The 17,767-nt window shown below is 42.7% G+C and overlaps 1 protein-coding gene across 12 annotated transcripts in view; it reads right to left on the reverse strand.

Moving 5' to 3' along the window:
• Nucleotides 1-17,767, reverse strand: part of ssbp3a (single stranded DNA binding protein 3a) — a 155,482-nt gene that overhangs the window by 29,875 nt on the left and 107,840 nt on the right. For 4 of the 12 annotated variants that reach the window (XM_078561641.1, XM_078561643.1, XM_078561642.1 and 1 more), the window contains exon 6: nucleotides 1,948-2,028. The exons of the other annotated variants lie outside the window; for them this stretch is intronic. In XM_078561641.1, coding sequence (XP_078417767.1) covers nucleotides 1,948-2,028 — 81 coding nt within the window. The remainder of the gene's footprint in view (nucleotides 1-1,947; nucleotides 2,029-17,767) is intronic. 12 annotated transcript variants of the gene reach the window in all.

Below are 17,767 nucleotides of genomic sequence, written 5' to 3' on the forward strand. Positions count from 1 at the left end.
ACGAAGAGAATCGGCTCTGCAAAAATTGCAAAGAGAAACAGATCGAATGTAACTCAATCTCTGTTCAGTTACAAAGAACTTGCTTCACTTTACAAACTTAAAACTGGAATCAAAGCAATTTTACTAATTTGCTAAATCCGTATTTACACAGACACTATTTTCCTCTTAATAAATAAAGCTACAGTAAAATGTGAACAAAAACAACTACTGCAAATGCTGGAAATAAGAAGCTTTTTTAAAAAAACATAGGGTAAAGAAACGAATTCAGAGGTCCCTGAAGAAACATTTGAGGCATCTACACAAGAAGTGAACCTCAGCATACACTTCACCAAGATTTATAATTCTAATAAATGCTAATTTTCTTGTGAAATACTCTTTTTGGAAAAATAGCCAGAAAGAGAAGGGGAAATTTGTGAAGAATGGTTGACTTCTCTTGGGCACCTCTTACTGGCTAGATTGGAGCAGCCAAAGGGCAAGGGAGCTAAGGGGGCAGGAACAAGAGAAATCAATATGAAAAAAGTCATCCAGGTTTCTTGCTGGAATAAAGTGACCATGTTTATTCATAACTACCAGTAGTTTAACACATTAAGTATGATTTTTAGCACAATAAATTTGGATTTATATACATATTCACTTATAGGTCATCAGGAGTACTAATGCTTTCTCATCTGTCTCGTGTGTTGAAAGGATTCAACACATCATGAGTTAGAAATACACAACTTTTTGCAGGCAATGAGCTCAATATAATGGACGCTGTGACTGAGGAACTCGGTGATCAAGAATTTGATAGCAACAGTGTGATTGCATTCCTTAGCACTGCAGAGTAATGTGTTAAAACAATCCTGCAAGAAGGCTATTAACAGGGATTGCACATTTTATATGAACACACAGATATACACACAGACATATACATACACCAAGCGGTCAACACTTCAAACACACGCATTTTTGGAACACAGTTGCAAAGAAATGAAAATGTTCACAAGCCCAGTTATCAAGGCAGTGATCTGCTCACTAAGCTGAGTACATATAAAAGCATTTACAACCAGAGAAGGAAAAAATTATAGAAAGACTAATCCGGTTATCCCAGGAGTGAACCTTCCTAACTCCCATGGATCACTTGGTTTTGACCATCGGGCCATCAACCTACAAAGACTCCAAACAAAAACAGAAGTAATTGGACTTTCTATCTGAACTTGCAAATGTTCCTACGATGCTGTGCCGAACTGACTTAACACACAAGTTTAAGACAGGGGTTTCACCCTGCCCAATGGCTCAGTGGATAAATGCACCTTATGGGATCATATTGAACCATGTGGACCAAGAAGTCCAAGGTTTAGATTATGAACCGTGCCAAATTAGCCTGGCTCAGCCAGGACAAAGCGTCAGTAAGTACTACTGAAAAGGGTGATTTTGAGGGGGTAGTGGAAGGGTGGGGCTGTAGGGCAGGTTAGAATGTGAGGCGGGGAGAACAAAATTTAGCCGGGTTCCTGCTTCTGTTTATTATCCGTTGGCTCTTGTGGACGAGTATGCGCATTCTGTATGGATGGCGGCTCAGAACTGGGCTTGGGTTGCGATGCCCTGCATGGGGGCAAACAACCTCCTCACATTCACCAGGGATCAGAATAACCACGTGAGCTCATCATCATCAGAGGGCAGCCAACACCTCAGAACCATACCCCAGCATGCCTTTAGGAGAGGGCACAAGAGCAGTGGGGAAGAAAACCTGATTTAAAAAAAAACGTGACCTGTGGGCTGATAGAAGCCAAAACGAAATCCATCTAAATTTAGAAGAACCCTAAATGGAAGTTTCACTTCTGAGGACAACCTGATCAGGAGTCTCGCACATAAGACAACAGCAAGCAAAGTCAAATCATTAGTCAAAAAATGTAGAAACCCTTGCCCCTTTTGAATGAAAGAACCCAAGCAATTGCACCAGCTCATTACCTGATTGTGGGGTCCCATCATGTTGTTAGGATTGTGAGGAGGCGGCTGTGTATGTGGCGAGGGCTGAGAACCTGGGGGTCCCTGCGAGAGGTTAGAGAGCAGAGGAGGGGGGTTACAGCGTCAGTGCATCAAGTTGCAGGCGGCTCAGAGAACCGTAGAGCCACTCAAAAAAAAAGAATCTTTTTAAAGAAGTGTAACAGCTGTCGCAGACCTGCCATGTTTGTGCTTTCAACAAGTGTTAGTCTCTAGGCTGCTGCCAGCGACAATGTAGTTTGTTACCACGAGCAATTTTCTTAATTAACAGACATTAATTAGCCATTTAGCATTTCTGCAAAGCAGCTTTACCAAACATGAGTACCACTGTGATAAATAGTACTGATTAGAGGATGCCCTAATTAACAGCAACGAGCAAGAGAGAAAATGAAATTACGCAAATTAAAAGGGAGTGGAAGTTAATGAAGCTGGAATGCATTTGCACCTGTAGTTCTTTTGTGTTGGTGAGAACAGAACACCACTACAGAATTTACATCTCATCATTTCATTAAAAAGATTCATGGTGAAACACAGTAAATAAAGCTTTTGGACCAATTAGTTTGAGACTGAGCCAACCACTTCCATTTCTAGACTTACAAGCAGCAGCTTCGGAGTAAGTCACTGCACTCACTGGCAGTCCTGCAATTTTTAAAAATTCTGGGATTTGGGTTTTAACGTCTTAAACATCGTTGAACAGAAGGGAGAGAGAAAAAAAAACAGACAGAAGACAACAATCTTTCTCACAGAGAACACTCCTCCCCTCACCTCATCCACTAAGCCCAGTTTGCTTTCAGCTTGTGCAAACCCACAAAGTACTTCAAAATTAAACACGTTCCACCACATTTTTTTTAAAATTTAAGAACAGATTTAATTCTGGAAGGTCAACTCATTTAAATTGGAGGGTTAAAAGTCACAAACTGAGGACTTCCTTCACCTTCAACAATCACATTAAAGCTGCACTGCTTCAAGTTATTTTAATCAGGAGTACTCTGGTAATTAGCTACCTAAAGGAAACATTTTTCTTCTTACCTCTCCTGAAGGTACAGACATCTCCTGAGACGCAATTCCATGAAACACCAAAAGCACTGCACATCAACCTGACATGCTATTCAACCTAAGGGCTTGACAGAAAAACCCAGTTCTGCCCTGTCCACACTTTCCATCAAGAGTCCCTGTATAGCAATTGGAAGCAAAAGCCAGATTTTCTTCCCCTTTACCTAGTCCAGTGTTGCTACTCTAACACTACAATTAATGCCCGACCTGAGGTCAGCTAAGTCAGCACAGACCTGGAATAGAACCTGGTATTTTGCAGATCTGTACGCTTCAACCTCACTATAACAAAAGAGCTGGTGCATTTACTCACTGAGCCATTTGGGGAGCAAGTTTTTTTTAAAAAAAAAATTGATTGGTGTTATGAATAAGCCAATTTTACCTATCCCAGTGTAATGAGAGGAAGCACACTCTTAGGATGAACAGAAAATGGACAAATATATTTCCACAGAATGGGAGCTGGTTATGTGGATTGAAACTCAAAAGTAGAAACATCAATATAAAAAGTTAATTTATCTTAATCTAATCTATCGTTCCACCAGGACAAACAAGTTTGAACGATCAAAGAAACCCGACTAGATTTTATTCGAAATGTATTCTACATGAAAGCTCAAACAGGACACTTTTTCCCCCCTGCACACTCCAAGACATTCAGATTACGAATAAATTTCCCCCATTGTTTACAAAATCTGGTTATGCTCCCAGACAACATGCTAGTGTAAGGGTTCATTGACTGGCAGCTCTAATAAACTTGAGGACTTTGCTGCAAAAGCTACTGTAAAACTAATGCATCTGCTGCAAGCACTTGAAGAAACTGTTAAGACACTCCCAGAAAATCTTAAGACCTTGCAAAGCCTCCCAATTGGCAGCAATTTCCTCAGACGCAAATCAAAATCTCACGGCTACCGTGACCTCTTGCACTAATGCTTCTGACAGATACTTCCTGGATAATGTAACTGCAGATGCAGCATCAATGTAAACATTTCAACAAACATCACATCCTCCAGCCAACTCACTTTGCAAGGGTGGGATGGCCCAGCTGTCTGCATAACAAAAGCATTTTAAAAAACCATGGCTGTCCACTTCCTCCCAGCCTCCCTAGAGACGCTGATTAAAACACACTGCGCACTGCACCTCAATATTCTTATAGTAGCTGAGAAACAGGATGCACGCGAGACAAGCAGATTTTCGAAGGAATGCAATTGGTTTCATATTACAGGAATATTCAAAGAGTTCATAAATTAAAGACAATTTTGTTTTCCTAAAAAAAATGCTTATCCATGTTTTTACAAGTTAAGCTAACTCTCCAGTTTGGAATATTGGAATGTGGGGGAGCATGGTCAGAAACATGTTTAGAAAAACATTTTAATCCAGAAGTGATGGATGGGGAGGATAGCTGGAATTGGTCACGTGAACTCACACCATTTTGAAATCAGCTCGGAGTCTAATTTCAAACAAAGTACAGCACAATCTGACCCATGCAGTAGCTGGGGCACACAGCACAACATACACAGAATCCAACGTGCAGCACAATGTACATACAGCCCTGCACACGCACCATCAGCATAGACAACGTAGACACAGCCCTGCACATAGTACCCAACAGACGACACAACGTACATGTAGCCCTGTACTTGCAGTAATAATTCAATTTTAACATCTGTGTCACCTTTGAGTTATAGTAAAAGTATGGTCCAGGGTCAGGGGAAAGTGCCCTTAAGTATAGTCAATATCAAAAATAGGTTGATGCTTACATAAACTCACTTATCAATTACAGACCCCTGCTTATGTTTAAATAGTACTCTATAGTGAAAGGTGCAAAGCGTCTTAAATAATCAGATATGGATGAAGCAATATAGAATTGCATATGGTGGTTTATTATATTTTAATTATTAAATAGGATTGCAGTGCGCCCTCCTGCAGAAATTCTGTCCAAGCAGTTTCAAATCAGAGCCACTGATGGCAATAACCAGCATCAGCGTATTCTGGTCCAGTGTGCTCTGCTGCTGTGATACATTTTGCAGCAACTGCAACACATATACACACACAAATACATGGTCACACGCGCACAAGAGTAGCATTAATAAAAAGTGCAAGCATGTGTGTGGCAGTGGAACAATAAATCTTTACAAGGTATCAACTGAATAGTCGTGGATCCAATTACCTTTTCCTCTAGTGCATGCAATGTGTATACCACTAAGTATTGCATCTAACACCTCATTCTACAGAAATCATTCTGAAATTCCACCTGTACCCGGTTCAGTGCAAATACCCATTTGGATCTGCACAAATTTAGATAATGAATCTATTGTTCACTTCTTAGTAGTGCACTATAAAAGCACTAGGGGGCAATGTTGGCACATGAGCTTTACTGCTTTGTTATTCAACATGCTGCAGACTAACTGCTGATGCATAGCAAACACAGCAGTGGACATTGATTTATGAGCAACTTTCCATTTCATCAGTGGAGGTTCGAGCTCTACATGGCTAGTTTTCATAGAAAAGAAAACCTGATTGCTGCAGCCTAAAAGTTTCCAAATTACAGGTGAACAGATATAACTCTCCATGAATTATAAATGAAAAACTATACCACGAGCGTTTGATAAGTCTTTGGTTCATAAGGAATTCTCTTTTACGGAAGAAGCAAGAGCGAAAGCAATCACATCTACCTTGCAAATTTGGAAAACAAGCGCCACAGTTTAATGGTGGGATGCTGCAATTGACCTCAGGAGTGCACACTTCTTTTTGGGTGGCGGGGGAACGGGAGTTCATGGGGAAGTCAGTCAGGGATCCCACTCCCGATCACTATCTGGCGATGCTGTCGGAAGGTGCATATACGCGTGTCTATCAAATATATCACCTGAAAACCGAATTGTCTGCAATGCCTCTCACATGAATGAAGAACCTGCCAAGCTGACTATCTGGGTTCACAAATTATGACTGGCCCTCTCGAGTGAAGTGATGCAGAACAGACAAGTGTGCACCACATCACAAGTCAGTGACATCAGAGGAGGAGAGAACAGTGTGAATTCCAGAGTTTTGAAGTACTGAAGAACTAACCCACAAGTGCACACAACAGCCAAACTTTGATGCTTAGTACCAAAGATGCTCATAAATCTTTAACTCTAAGCTGAGGTAGCATTATCAGTACAACAATTGGCTTGTGTGTCACTGGGACACAGGTCAAGATTAAATCAGTAGGATGCCCACTCTATCACTAACCAATCACGATTGCTAGAATGATAGTACACTCCAGTTAATCTGCTTGTGATGCTGCACAAAAGGAGCCAAAACCAGGCATTTTCTAAAGGTGAAGAGGAGTTACGCTCGGGCGGAGGATAACTAGACCAGGACATCCACCTGTAATTTAATCCTCCATTCAAATTCATACATTGTCCTTTTTAAAAAATATTTCCATTGTAAATTCCTATGTGCATGGTTATAATAGAATGAGCTATGTAAACTTTGCATGCTTTAACTAAATCTGGTAGTGTTGTAGCATCTCCACTGGCAGGAGGGTGCAATTACAATGTGACAAGTTTACACAAGCAGCTTACGCAAGCAGTTTCCATTATAAATATTGACATAGGAATTTATAATGGAAAATGTGTGTAGACTTGAGATGTTTTATTATATTCGAGAGAAAAATGGGCGTGGTTTACTATGCTGCCATTGCTGAATAGCTTGCCAACATTTATCACCTAAGTTCAACCTGTATCCATGGAACGATATTCCAGATTGAGGCAGCATCTCTAGAGGTGGGAGAAACTAAAATTGCAATCTGTTTGTTTACCATGCAGTTAGAATGAATAAGATTGCCTTCACTTGAAAAACACTCTTCTCAAAGTCATCCTTTAAGCCCTTCCCCACCCATGAGCACAGATATACGTTCTTGGTTCAAAAGTCCTCCGGAGAAACAGCCTTCAGAAAGTTATCTAGCAGTGGTCGATTGCGAGGGCAACTTAGTTTCCCTCCCTACAAGAAACAGATGTCGTGATGATGGGCTAAAGACTGAAGTTGCGATTGTGAAACCATGCTCTTTACCTTCCCCTCCACATCAACACCGAACAACTTCGTCCCCGAGTTCATCTAGTCTACGAGCATAGATGAAGTATAGAAAATTCACACTTAAGCCAATACAAAACCCATGTTAACTTATCACCCTATAACAAACCTACAACTCTTAAGAGTTACTGAAATATTTAGCATTTGTACAGTGCCTTTTGTGAACCTCAGTGTCCCTAAGTGCCTTACACCAATTAAGTAGTTTTGGAGTGTAGTCACTGTTAGAATAATAATGTCACCCATGGTATGGCACCATGTTTCCAATCTCATTTGGATACTAGAGAATGTTTTATTCCTTCTCTGGTTTCAAGTTCTCTTGTACATCCACTGGTTTAAACTTTGAGGAATAATTTCTGCTGGTCCCAGTCTGGGACTAGTGGAATTTTCTTTTACCCTGAGCGAGATTAATACCAATTTACATATTTCCTGTGCTTGCATAATTAACACATCTGCCTGCTGGCTTTGTGCTGAATGTCATTTTTCCTTTTCCATTATGTGGCCCTATTAAGCCTGCTCTCTGGTGAGTTGACTGCATGTTTGTTATAAAACCCTCCTGAGATTCCGACATGATGCCTATCACAACAAGCAGCATCTATTCCTTCAAACGTCATTCGGCTGCGATAAAGAACATAGCTAAAAGCTGTACGAGAGGCTCCAATTAAAATTTCCAATTTGAGGGGGAAAAAGGATCTTTTTAAAAAAAAAACTTAACCCAGTCTACACATGGTGATGTAATACTGTTCACAAATCATTTCATTTTCCTAATTTTCTCTTTGTTCCAGGGCATCAAGGCCTTGGTGAGGGTGCAGAGATTTTCCAGAATAACAGGAGTGAGGGACTTTGTGTAGAGGGATCAGAGAAGCTGGGATTCTCGCTCTTAAAGCGGTAGAAGTCAAGGGGAGACTTAAAGAGATGTTCAAAATTATGAAGCGTTTTGATGGAGTAAATAAGGAGAAAATGTTTCTACTAGCAAGGGAGTTAGTAACCAGAGGGTGCAGATTTAAGATAAAGAATCACAGGGGTTTTAAGAACACATTATGATGATGTTGAATGCACTGCCTAAAAGGGTGGTGGAGGCAGGTTCAATTGCAATTTTCAAACGGGTATTTGGTATATACTTGAAAAGGAAGCAATTGTATGGCTCTGGAAAAGAGAGCAGGGGAGCTAGACTAGTTGGATAGCTCTTTCAAAGAGCCAGCACTGACACGATGGGTCAAATAGCCTCCCTTATGTGCTGTAGGATTCTATGATTTTAAGTTGCTGGTTCATGGAGGAATGTGGCTCCAAGGACACTTGTTGTTCTTCATTTTCCCATCCAATGGGACATTTTTCAACTGAGCTCTCAAATGAAGTTGATGACGGCCTTTACAATTCACCTGCAGAGGTGGCGGAGGCCAAGCTATCATCCGTGGTCATCTATACATGCAAACTTTCCATTAGGTGCCCTTGGACAGCCATCAGAAATAGCTGATTTTTCCCCTCCATACCACAAGGGTGCAGCGCGGCCAGCAATTACAGCACGTACCTCCATGCAGATGAGAATAGTTGAACAGTGCCAAGGGAGCCAATCTGGAATTTTCCTGATGTTCATGGCTGTATAACACCAGGCAGTAAACCAGGTGCCAGGGTGGGTGGGGTGGTCTGGGCTCAGGGACAGGGGTGGTCTGGGCACAGGCAAGACAAGGTGCAGTAGGGTGACATGAGGTGGGCAGGGATGGGAGGAGACATGGGGAGGGGGGAGAGAGAGGGAGGGTGGGGAAGGTGTAATGCGTCCTCTTCTGGCCATTTATCTATTTACATAAACCAATCAGGATTAAACCAGCTCTCACTTGGGTACTAGACTCCATGCTGCACACTGTTACCGTACTGCAAAGATATCACAGTCGGCAACCGAGGATGGGATTGCGGATTCCCTAGCTGAACAAATTTGGGTTGGAGAAGCTTCCAGAAAACCAGAAGAGGAACTTGAGAGATTTATTTCAGTGAGAAATAAGCTTAAAACACCAGTCTCGGAGAGAAGGCTGTTTGTACATGTGGGTGGATTGACCTTCGAAGAGGGCTGTGTCAATAGGTATTATTGGGCTACTGGGAGTGTACAGCAGAGACTGAGTGTCTTTCGATAGAAGGACTAGAGGTATTTTTCATTGCTAAAACCTCAAAAATCCTGATTATCCAGCTGTTAATCAGACATTGGGGGAAAAGTAAAAGGGTGATATTTTTGATTGGAGCGGGCCCAGAAATGTATTAAACACTGAAGAATTTGCTCACCCCCTACTAACCCCAAAGACACGCCGCTGTTGGACATTTTGCATAAGCTTAAGCAGCACTACAATCCTAAGCCAGCCATTGGGGAGTGCAGAAAAGTCTTGGTTTGGAACAAGGAATCAGTTACCCGGTGAGGACACTGGAGTTTTCCATTCATTGTAACTTTGGAAAATTTCAAGAGAACACATTGTGTGCGTGCGGTTTAAAATGTGAATGCATTTGCAGTAAGTTGACAACATTGCCAAAGTTAGCTTTCGACATAGCTTGCCAAACGGCCTTGTCCCTGAACATGGCAGAACATGACTTGAGAAAAGTTAGAGTTAACAACTGCCAGTCGCCTGAAGTAAATAAGCTGCAGCTGAGTAGGCAGAAGGCCCCAACGATGAAAGTTAGTAGTAGCAATGCTACAGCAAAAAGTCCTGTTACCGGTGCTTAGGCCAACTTTGGGCACAAAATTGTCCATTTCTGACGGGAGAGTGCTACAGGTGCAAGAAGAAAAGGTCATCTTGCCAAGGCATGTGGGAAGAAGGGAAATCGAGAACATACTGGCTGAAGGAAATGGCAGTCATTGCATATGGTTGTCGAACAGCAGGTCATTGAAAGGCCAGTTGAGATCCACACAATCCAAAGCACAAGGATGTCTAATGGAAATTCACAAGGCATCGGTGGTCCATGTAGCATCGGACGGAGCTCTGATAAACATGGGGGTCAACACGGGTGCATCAGTTAGTGTGATTTCTGAATCGCTGTATCTTGAAAAGTTGAGTCAACATCAGATGGAGAAATTGTGAATACATTACAAACTTATGGAGGAGGGAAAATTCCCATAGTTGGAACTGTATCAATTCTAGTCACATACAATGAGCAAAGTGCATCTCCCAAGTGCAAATCGCTTCCTACAAGCACTGTGGGTGCACCTACACCACATTGACTGCAGCGGTTCAAGGTGGTGGCTCACCACCATCTCCAGGGTGATTAGGGGTGGGCAATAAATGCTGGCCTGACCAGCAATGCCCACATCCCACGAACGAATATAAAAAATAAATTGCCCATCATTGTGGAAAGGTGAAAACCAGCCTTGTTGGGAATAAACTGGTTAGCAGCGCTTAAGTTAAATCGGAATGAGATTTTTCATGTTGAAGCAAAATTCCCATTGCATGACAACGCGATTGACAAATACCCCCAGGTGTTTAGTGAAACTGGCAAACCGATTCAAGGATAGAAGGCCAACGTATGGATTGAGAGGAACGCAAGACCAGTTTATTGCAGGCCTGATCCAGTATCCTATGCTCAGAGAGAATGGGACGACATATTTATTTCACTTCCAAATAGGCAGACCCATGATAGGTTGAAAAAAGTGCACCCCATTTTGGAAAAACATGGAGTTCAGGTGAATACACAAATGTAAAATGTTTCAAAACTCTGTAGAGTATTTGGGTCACGGTAAACTTTCTACAATTTATATGGATGACTTGGATGAAGGGTATGGTTGCTGAATTTGCTGATGACACAAAGATAGGTGGGATGTGAAGGGGACACAAGGAGGCTACAAAGGGATATAGATAGGTTAGGTGAGTGGGCAAAGACCTGGTAAATGCAGTATAAATGTGGGAAAGTGAGAAATTGCCAATTTTTGGCAGAAAAAAATAAAAAAGCAGCATAGTATCTAAATGGTGAGAGATTGCAGATCTCAGACGCAGAGGGATCGAGGTGTCCTAGTGCATGAATCGCAAAAAGCTGGTATGCAGGTACAACAAGTAATTAGGAAAGCTCATAGAATGTTATAATTTATTGTATGGGGAATTGAGTACAAAAGCTATGCTTCAGTATTACAAGGCATTGGCGAGACCACATTTGGAGTGCTGTGTACAATACTGCTCTCCTTGTTTAAGGATGTAAATATGTTAGAAGCAGTTCAGAGATAATTTATGAAACTAATACCTGGATTGGGCGGATTGTCTTATGAGGAAAGGCTGGACAGACTAGGCTTATATCCACTGGTGTTCAGAAGAGCAAGAGGCGACTTGATTGCAACGATCATGAGGGGTCTTGATAAGATTATGTGGAGAGGATATTTCCTCCTGTGGGAGAATCTAGTACTAGAGGCCACTGTCTGAAAATAAGGGTCGCCAATTTAGGACAGAAGAGGAGGAGATATTTTCACTTAGAGGGTAGAGAATCTTTGAAACGCTCTTCATCAAAAGGCGGTGAAAGCAGAGTCTTTGGATATTTTTAAAGCAGAGGTAGATAAGCAAGGCGGTGAAAGGTTATCAGGGGTAAGCGGGAACGTGGAGCTGAGGTTACAATCAGATCAGTCATGATCTTATTGAATGGCAGAGTAGGCTAGAAGGGCCGAGAGACCTAGATGGGTTACATCCTACCAAGAGTAAGAAATGTGCCACACCCTCAAAACATCCGAGCTCAGATCTTTTTTCAGCTTAGTGAATTACTATGGTAAATTCATACCAAATTTGGCAACCTTATTGCATCCATTGGGTGAACTCAAGGAAAGGGGTTCTGTGGAATTGAACAAGGGAATGTGACTTATTCAATTTGTGTAAAAGTTAACTGGTAGATGCCATAATTCTTGTACATGTGCCCAAAAAGATTAAGCTAGCCTGTGATGCCTCTCCATATGGAGGTGCTGTGATCTCTCATGCATTGGTTAATAGTAAGGAGGTCCCAATTGCATTTGCCTCAAGCACATTCGGTGCCAGTGAGTGAAATTATTCTCAGAGAGAAGGTGAAGCGTTGTCTTTGATTTTTGGGCTAAGATGATTTCAGAAATACTTGTATGGCCATAGCTTCACGATCAAAACTGATCATAAGCCACTTATGGCTATTTTGAATCCAAAGTCTCCAGGATCCACTTTAGCTGCAGACTGAATGTAGGGATGGGCTTTGATTTTGTCTGCTTATCAGTACATTAAGTACAGATGATTAGAAGATCATTATAATGTTGATACAATGTCAAGATTATCATCCCCCTCAGAGGTAGAACCCAATAGGGTTCTTTTCGCACATAGAAAAGTGGCCAGTCACAGATAACATTGCTAGAACAACTCATCGGGACCTTGTATTGGCAAGCGCATGACTACACTCAAATGGGTGGCCAACGCAGGTACTGGATTTAGAAATCAGGCCATTTTTTTATGCAGAAGAAAGAGTTGTCAGTTGATAAAAGGCTGTGTTATGTGGGGAACCAGAGTTGTAATTCTTGAAAGGTACAGATCATAGTTGCTATCCGATTTATATGGTCAACACATAGGGATGAGCTTGACAAAGAGTCTAGTGAGAAGCTGTCTTTGGTAGCCAGGGTTAGATAAGGACATAGAAGACATAGTGAAACAGTGTAGAGTATATTGAGCAGTAGAGAGGCCGCCGTCATCGGTGCCTTTGCAACCAAGCAAATGGCCAGCTCGAATGTGGCTGAAGTTGCACGTAGATTTTGCAGAATTTGAAGGACAAGAGTTATACCTTGGGTTAGAAAGCCATTCGAAGTGGGGTGCAGGGTTTCTGGTGAATCGAACAACTAACAAAAACTATAGATAATTTGTGTAGTTTGCTGCTTATGGGTTCCCAGAGGAAATTGTGCCTGACAATGGACCTGAGTTTTGATCCGAAGAGTTTGTATAATTCATGGGAATGAACAAGGTAATACACACTGAAGTTCCACCATATCACCCTGTTTCCAATGGAGCAGCAGAGCACACAGTACAAATTAAGGGTGCTCTTGCTAAGAAAATGCAAGATTCAAACTGGAAGAAACGTCAGTTATCATTGAATCTCAAACCAGTGAATTTTCTGTGTATTTATCGTAACGTACCTCACACTACTACTGACAGAATGCCAGCTATTGTTCTAGACTGTTTCTTAGAAGACAAGGTTTTATTGTTGAAGCCAATTTTGGCAGAGTCAGTATAGGAAAAACAATCAAGGCAGAAAGAGAGTCATGATAGGGGCAGAGTGAGAGAAGGAAGTCTGAAGTTGAATCAAGAGGTTAACATAGAAACATAGAAAATAGGAGTAGGCCATTCGGCCCTTCGAGCCTGCTTTGCCATTCATCATGATCATAGCTGATTATCCAACTCAATAGCCTGCTCCCGCTTTCTCCCCATATCCTTTTATCCCTTTTGCACCAAGAGTTATATCCAACTCCTTCTTGAAAACATACGATGTTTTGGCCTCAACTACTTTCTGTGGTAACGAATTCCACCGACTCTCTGGGTGAAGAAATTTCCCATCATCTGTGTCCTAAATGGTCTACCCCGTATCCTCAGACTGAGACCTCTGGTTCTGGACTCCCCCATCATTGGAAACATCCTTCCTGCATCTACCCTGTCTAATCCTGTTAGAATTTTATAGCTTTCTATGCGATCCCCCCATATTCTTCTGAACTCCAGCGAATATAAACATAATCGACTCAATCTCTCCTCATATGTCAGTCCCGCCATCCCAGGAATCAGTCTGGTAAACCTTCGCTGCACTCCCTCTATAGCAAGAACATCCTTCCTCAGATAAGAGACCAAAACTGCACACAATACACCAGGTGTGGTGTCACCAAGGCCCTGTAGAACGGATGCGTTAAGGGTGAGGATTGACACATGAAATTGTGATATAGCAGCCATCACTGAGACGTGGTTGAGGGAAGGGCAGGATTGGCAGCTCAATAATCCAGGATATAGAATCTTCAGGCGAGACAGGGGAGGGGGGTAAAAGAGGAGGAGGCGTTGCATTATTAGTTAAGGAGTCAGTTACTGCAGTAAGGAGAGATGATATCTTGGAGGGGGCATCGAATGAAGCTTTGTGGGTAGAGCTTAAGTGTAAAAAAGGGGCAGCCACACTGTTAGGTGTTTATTATAGACCCCCAGATAGTCAGCGGGAAATGGAGGAGCAAATATGTGCACAATTTGCAGAGGTGTGTAAAAACAATAATAGAGTAAATATATAAGGTGATTTCAACTTTCCCAAGATTAATTGGGATAGACATAGTGTTAAGGGCTTGAATGGAGTGGATTTCTTGAAATGTGTACAGGAGAACTTTTTATGTAGAGGGTCCAACAAGGGATGGCGCAGTGCTGGATCTAATTCTGGGGAATAAAGCCAGACAGGTGGCTGAGGTGGTGGTGGGTGAGCATTTTAGTGATAGCGACCACAATATAGTGCAGTTTAAGTTTGTTATGGGCAAAGAAAGCAACAGGTTGCAAAAAAAATGTTTTGGATTATGGAGAGTGGATTTTAGTAAAATAAGGCAGGATCTGGCTAAGGTAGACTGGGAACAGTTACTTGTGGGGAAATCTACAGAGGAACAGTGGGGGTGTTCAAAAAGGAAATGGGGAGGGTACAGGCTCAACATGTTCCCTCTAGGGTGATAGGAAGGAGTAACAAGCCCAGAGAACCATGGATGACCAGAGATATTCAGGATACGATGAGAAGGAAAAGAGAGGCTTTTAGCAGGTGCAAGGGAAGCAAATCAGCAGAGGCATTAGTGGAGTACAGAAAGTGCAGGATGGAGCTTAAGAAAGCAATTAGGAGAGCAAAGAGGGGATATGAGAAAGCTCTGGCTGGTAGTGTAGGGAAAATCCCAAGATATTCTATAAGCATATCAATGGGAAGAGGATAACCAGGGAAAAAGTAGGGCCCATAAGGGACCAAGGGGGCAATCTATGGGTGGAGTCAGGGGACAGCGCTAGAGTGTTGAATGAATACTTCACATCCGTCTTCACCCAAGAGAATGAGGATGAAGGTATCGAACTTGGAGAGAGAGAGAGAGAGAGAGAGAGACTGCAAGGTTCTTAAGCAATTTGATATAGGGAGTGACAAGATATTGGAGGTGTTGGCAGGCTTAAAAGTGGACAAATCTCCAGGTCCAGATGATTTGTGTCCCAGATTGCTGAGGGAGGTAAGGGAGGAGATCACAGGGGCTCTGACCCAAATTTTTAATTCCTCTCTGGCCACGGGGGAGGTGCCAGAGGACTGGAGAACAGCTAACATGGTTCCGCTATTTAAGAAGGGTTGTAGAGATAAGCCAGGGAACTACAGGCCAGCGAGTCTCACGTCAGTGGTAGGGAAACTACTGGAGAAAGTTCTGAAGGAGAGTATCTATCTCCACTTGGAGAGGCAAGGTTTGATCAGGGATAGTCAGCATGGCTTTGTCACAGGGAGATCATGCCTAACAAATTAGATTGAATTTTTTGAGGTGGTAACCAGGTGTTTAGATGAGGGTAGTGCAGTTGATGTAAGTTTATATGGATTTCAGCAAAGCCTTTGACAAGGTCCCACATGGGAGACTTATAAAGAAGGCAGATGCACATGGGATACAGGGTAATTTGATAAGGTGGATTCAAAATTGGCTTAGTTGTAGGAGGCAGAGGGTGATGACAGAAGGATGCTTTAGTGACTGGAAGCCAGTGTCCAGTGGCGTACCACAGGGATCTGTGCTCGGTCCCCTATTATTTATCATTTATATAAACGACATAGATGACTATGTGGGGGGTAGGATTAGTAAGTTTGCGGATGACACAAAGATTGGCTGGGTGGTTAACAGTGAGGTTGAGTGTCTTGGGCTACAGGAAGATATAGATGGGATGGTCAAATGGGCAGATAAGTGGCAGACGGAATTTAACCCTGAAAAGTGAGAGGTGATACACTTTGGAAGGAATAATTTGACGAGTATGCATTGAACGGCATGACACTAGGAAGTTCTGAGGAACAAAGGGACCTTGGCGTGTGTGTCCATAGATCTCTGAAGGCAGAGGGGCATGTTAGTGGGGTGGTGAAAAAGGCAAATGGGACACTTGCCTTTATCAATCGAGGCATAGATTACAAAAGTAGGGAGGTCATGTTGAAATTGTATAGAACCTTAGTAAGGCCACAGCTGGAGTACTCTGTGCAGTCCTGGTTGCCACATTATAGGAAGGATGTGATTGCACTGGAGGGGGCGCAGAGGAGATTCACCAGGATGTTGTCTGGGATGAAACATTTAAGTTATGAAGAGAGGTTGGATAGACTTGGGTTGTTTTCGTTGGAGCAGAGAAGTCTGAGGGGTGACCTGATCGAGGTTTACAAGATTATGAGGGGCATGGACAGGGTGGATAGGGAGCAGCTGTTCCCCTTAGTTGAAGGGTCAGTCACAAGGGGGCATAAGTTCAAGGTGAGGGGCAGGAGGTTTAGGTGGGGATGTGAGGAAAAACTTTTTTTACCCAGAGGGTGGTGACGGTCTGGAATGTGCTGCCTGGGAGGGTGGTGGAGGCGGGTTGCCTCACATCCTTTAAAAAGTACCTGGATGAGCACTTGGCACGTCATAACATTCAAGGCTATGGGCCAAGTGCTGGTAAATGGGATTATGTCGGTAGGTCAGGTGTTTCTCATGTGTCGGTGCAGACTCAATGGGCCGAAGGGCCTCTTCTGCACTGTGATTCTGAATAATTGTAGCACGACATCCCTGCTCCTGTACTCAAATCCTCTTGCTATGAAGGCCAACATATCATTTGCCTTCATTACCACCTGCTGCACCTGCATGCAGGTGAAAGATCATAAGTAGTTTTAAGTGGCTACCAGGAAGAGTTGTAAAAATATGTGGTCCTTGCACATATTTGATCATGATGTTTGATAGTGGAAAGGTTAGGTTTGTACATATAACCATGTTTTACCTTCAGAGATTCACAAAGGAGGAGGGAGTTGGAAAGGATCAAATGAGTCTGATGAATCAGGTACTTGAGATATTAATTAGTCCATTAATTAGTCCAACACAAGTCATGCCTGAAACCAGTTCAGATCCAAGTCAGAGTCAGACAGACAGGCTGATGAAGTGGAAAATTTATCTGAACGCCAAAGTCAATATTAGTTTTAGTGGCAAAAAAACTTCTCAGACTCAGGCGAGATGGGTCTAGATCTTTCCCCAAATTCTGAAAGTTGGGTCAAAAAAGGAGGTATCTAAGGAATAGGAAACCAGTGGATAAGTCTGATTTGTAAAAAAATGAAAAAAAGCAAGAAATGTATGAATTGTGTGGAAGTTGTTTGCGCAACTTTCCCATCGAGACAGGAGTGTATTAGCACCCTCTTGTGGCTATTTGTATATGTATGTATATAAGCCAAAACAGACTAAACCAGTTCTCACTTTGGTAGCAGACTCAATGCTGTATGCAGTGTTTTTGTAACCCAAAGATATCAAGGGAGGGGAGAGGGGTTGGCCAAGAGACGGGAAGAGAGAAGGGGAGCAGAATGGAAAGGTTGGAGGTGGTGTTGGGAAACGGATGAAGGGAGGGGGCAAAGGGAGGAAGGGATGGGAAAGAGGGGGAGACGATGGAGGGGCTGCAGAGAGGGTGGTGTGGAGGGGCCCAGTGGGGGTGGGGGCCCAGTTAAGGTGACGTGGGTAGGAGCGCAGAGTGCATGGGCGAGTGGGGGT

This window comes from Cetorhinus maximus, chromosome 17 (genome assembly GCF_964194155.1).
Source record: "Cetorhinus maximus chromosome 17, sCetMax3.hap1.1, whole genome shotgun sequence".
In the NCBI taxonomy this organism is placed as follows: Eukaryota; Metazoa; Chordata; class Chondrichthyes; order Lamniformes; family Cetorhinidae; genus Cetorhinus; species Cetorhinus maximus.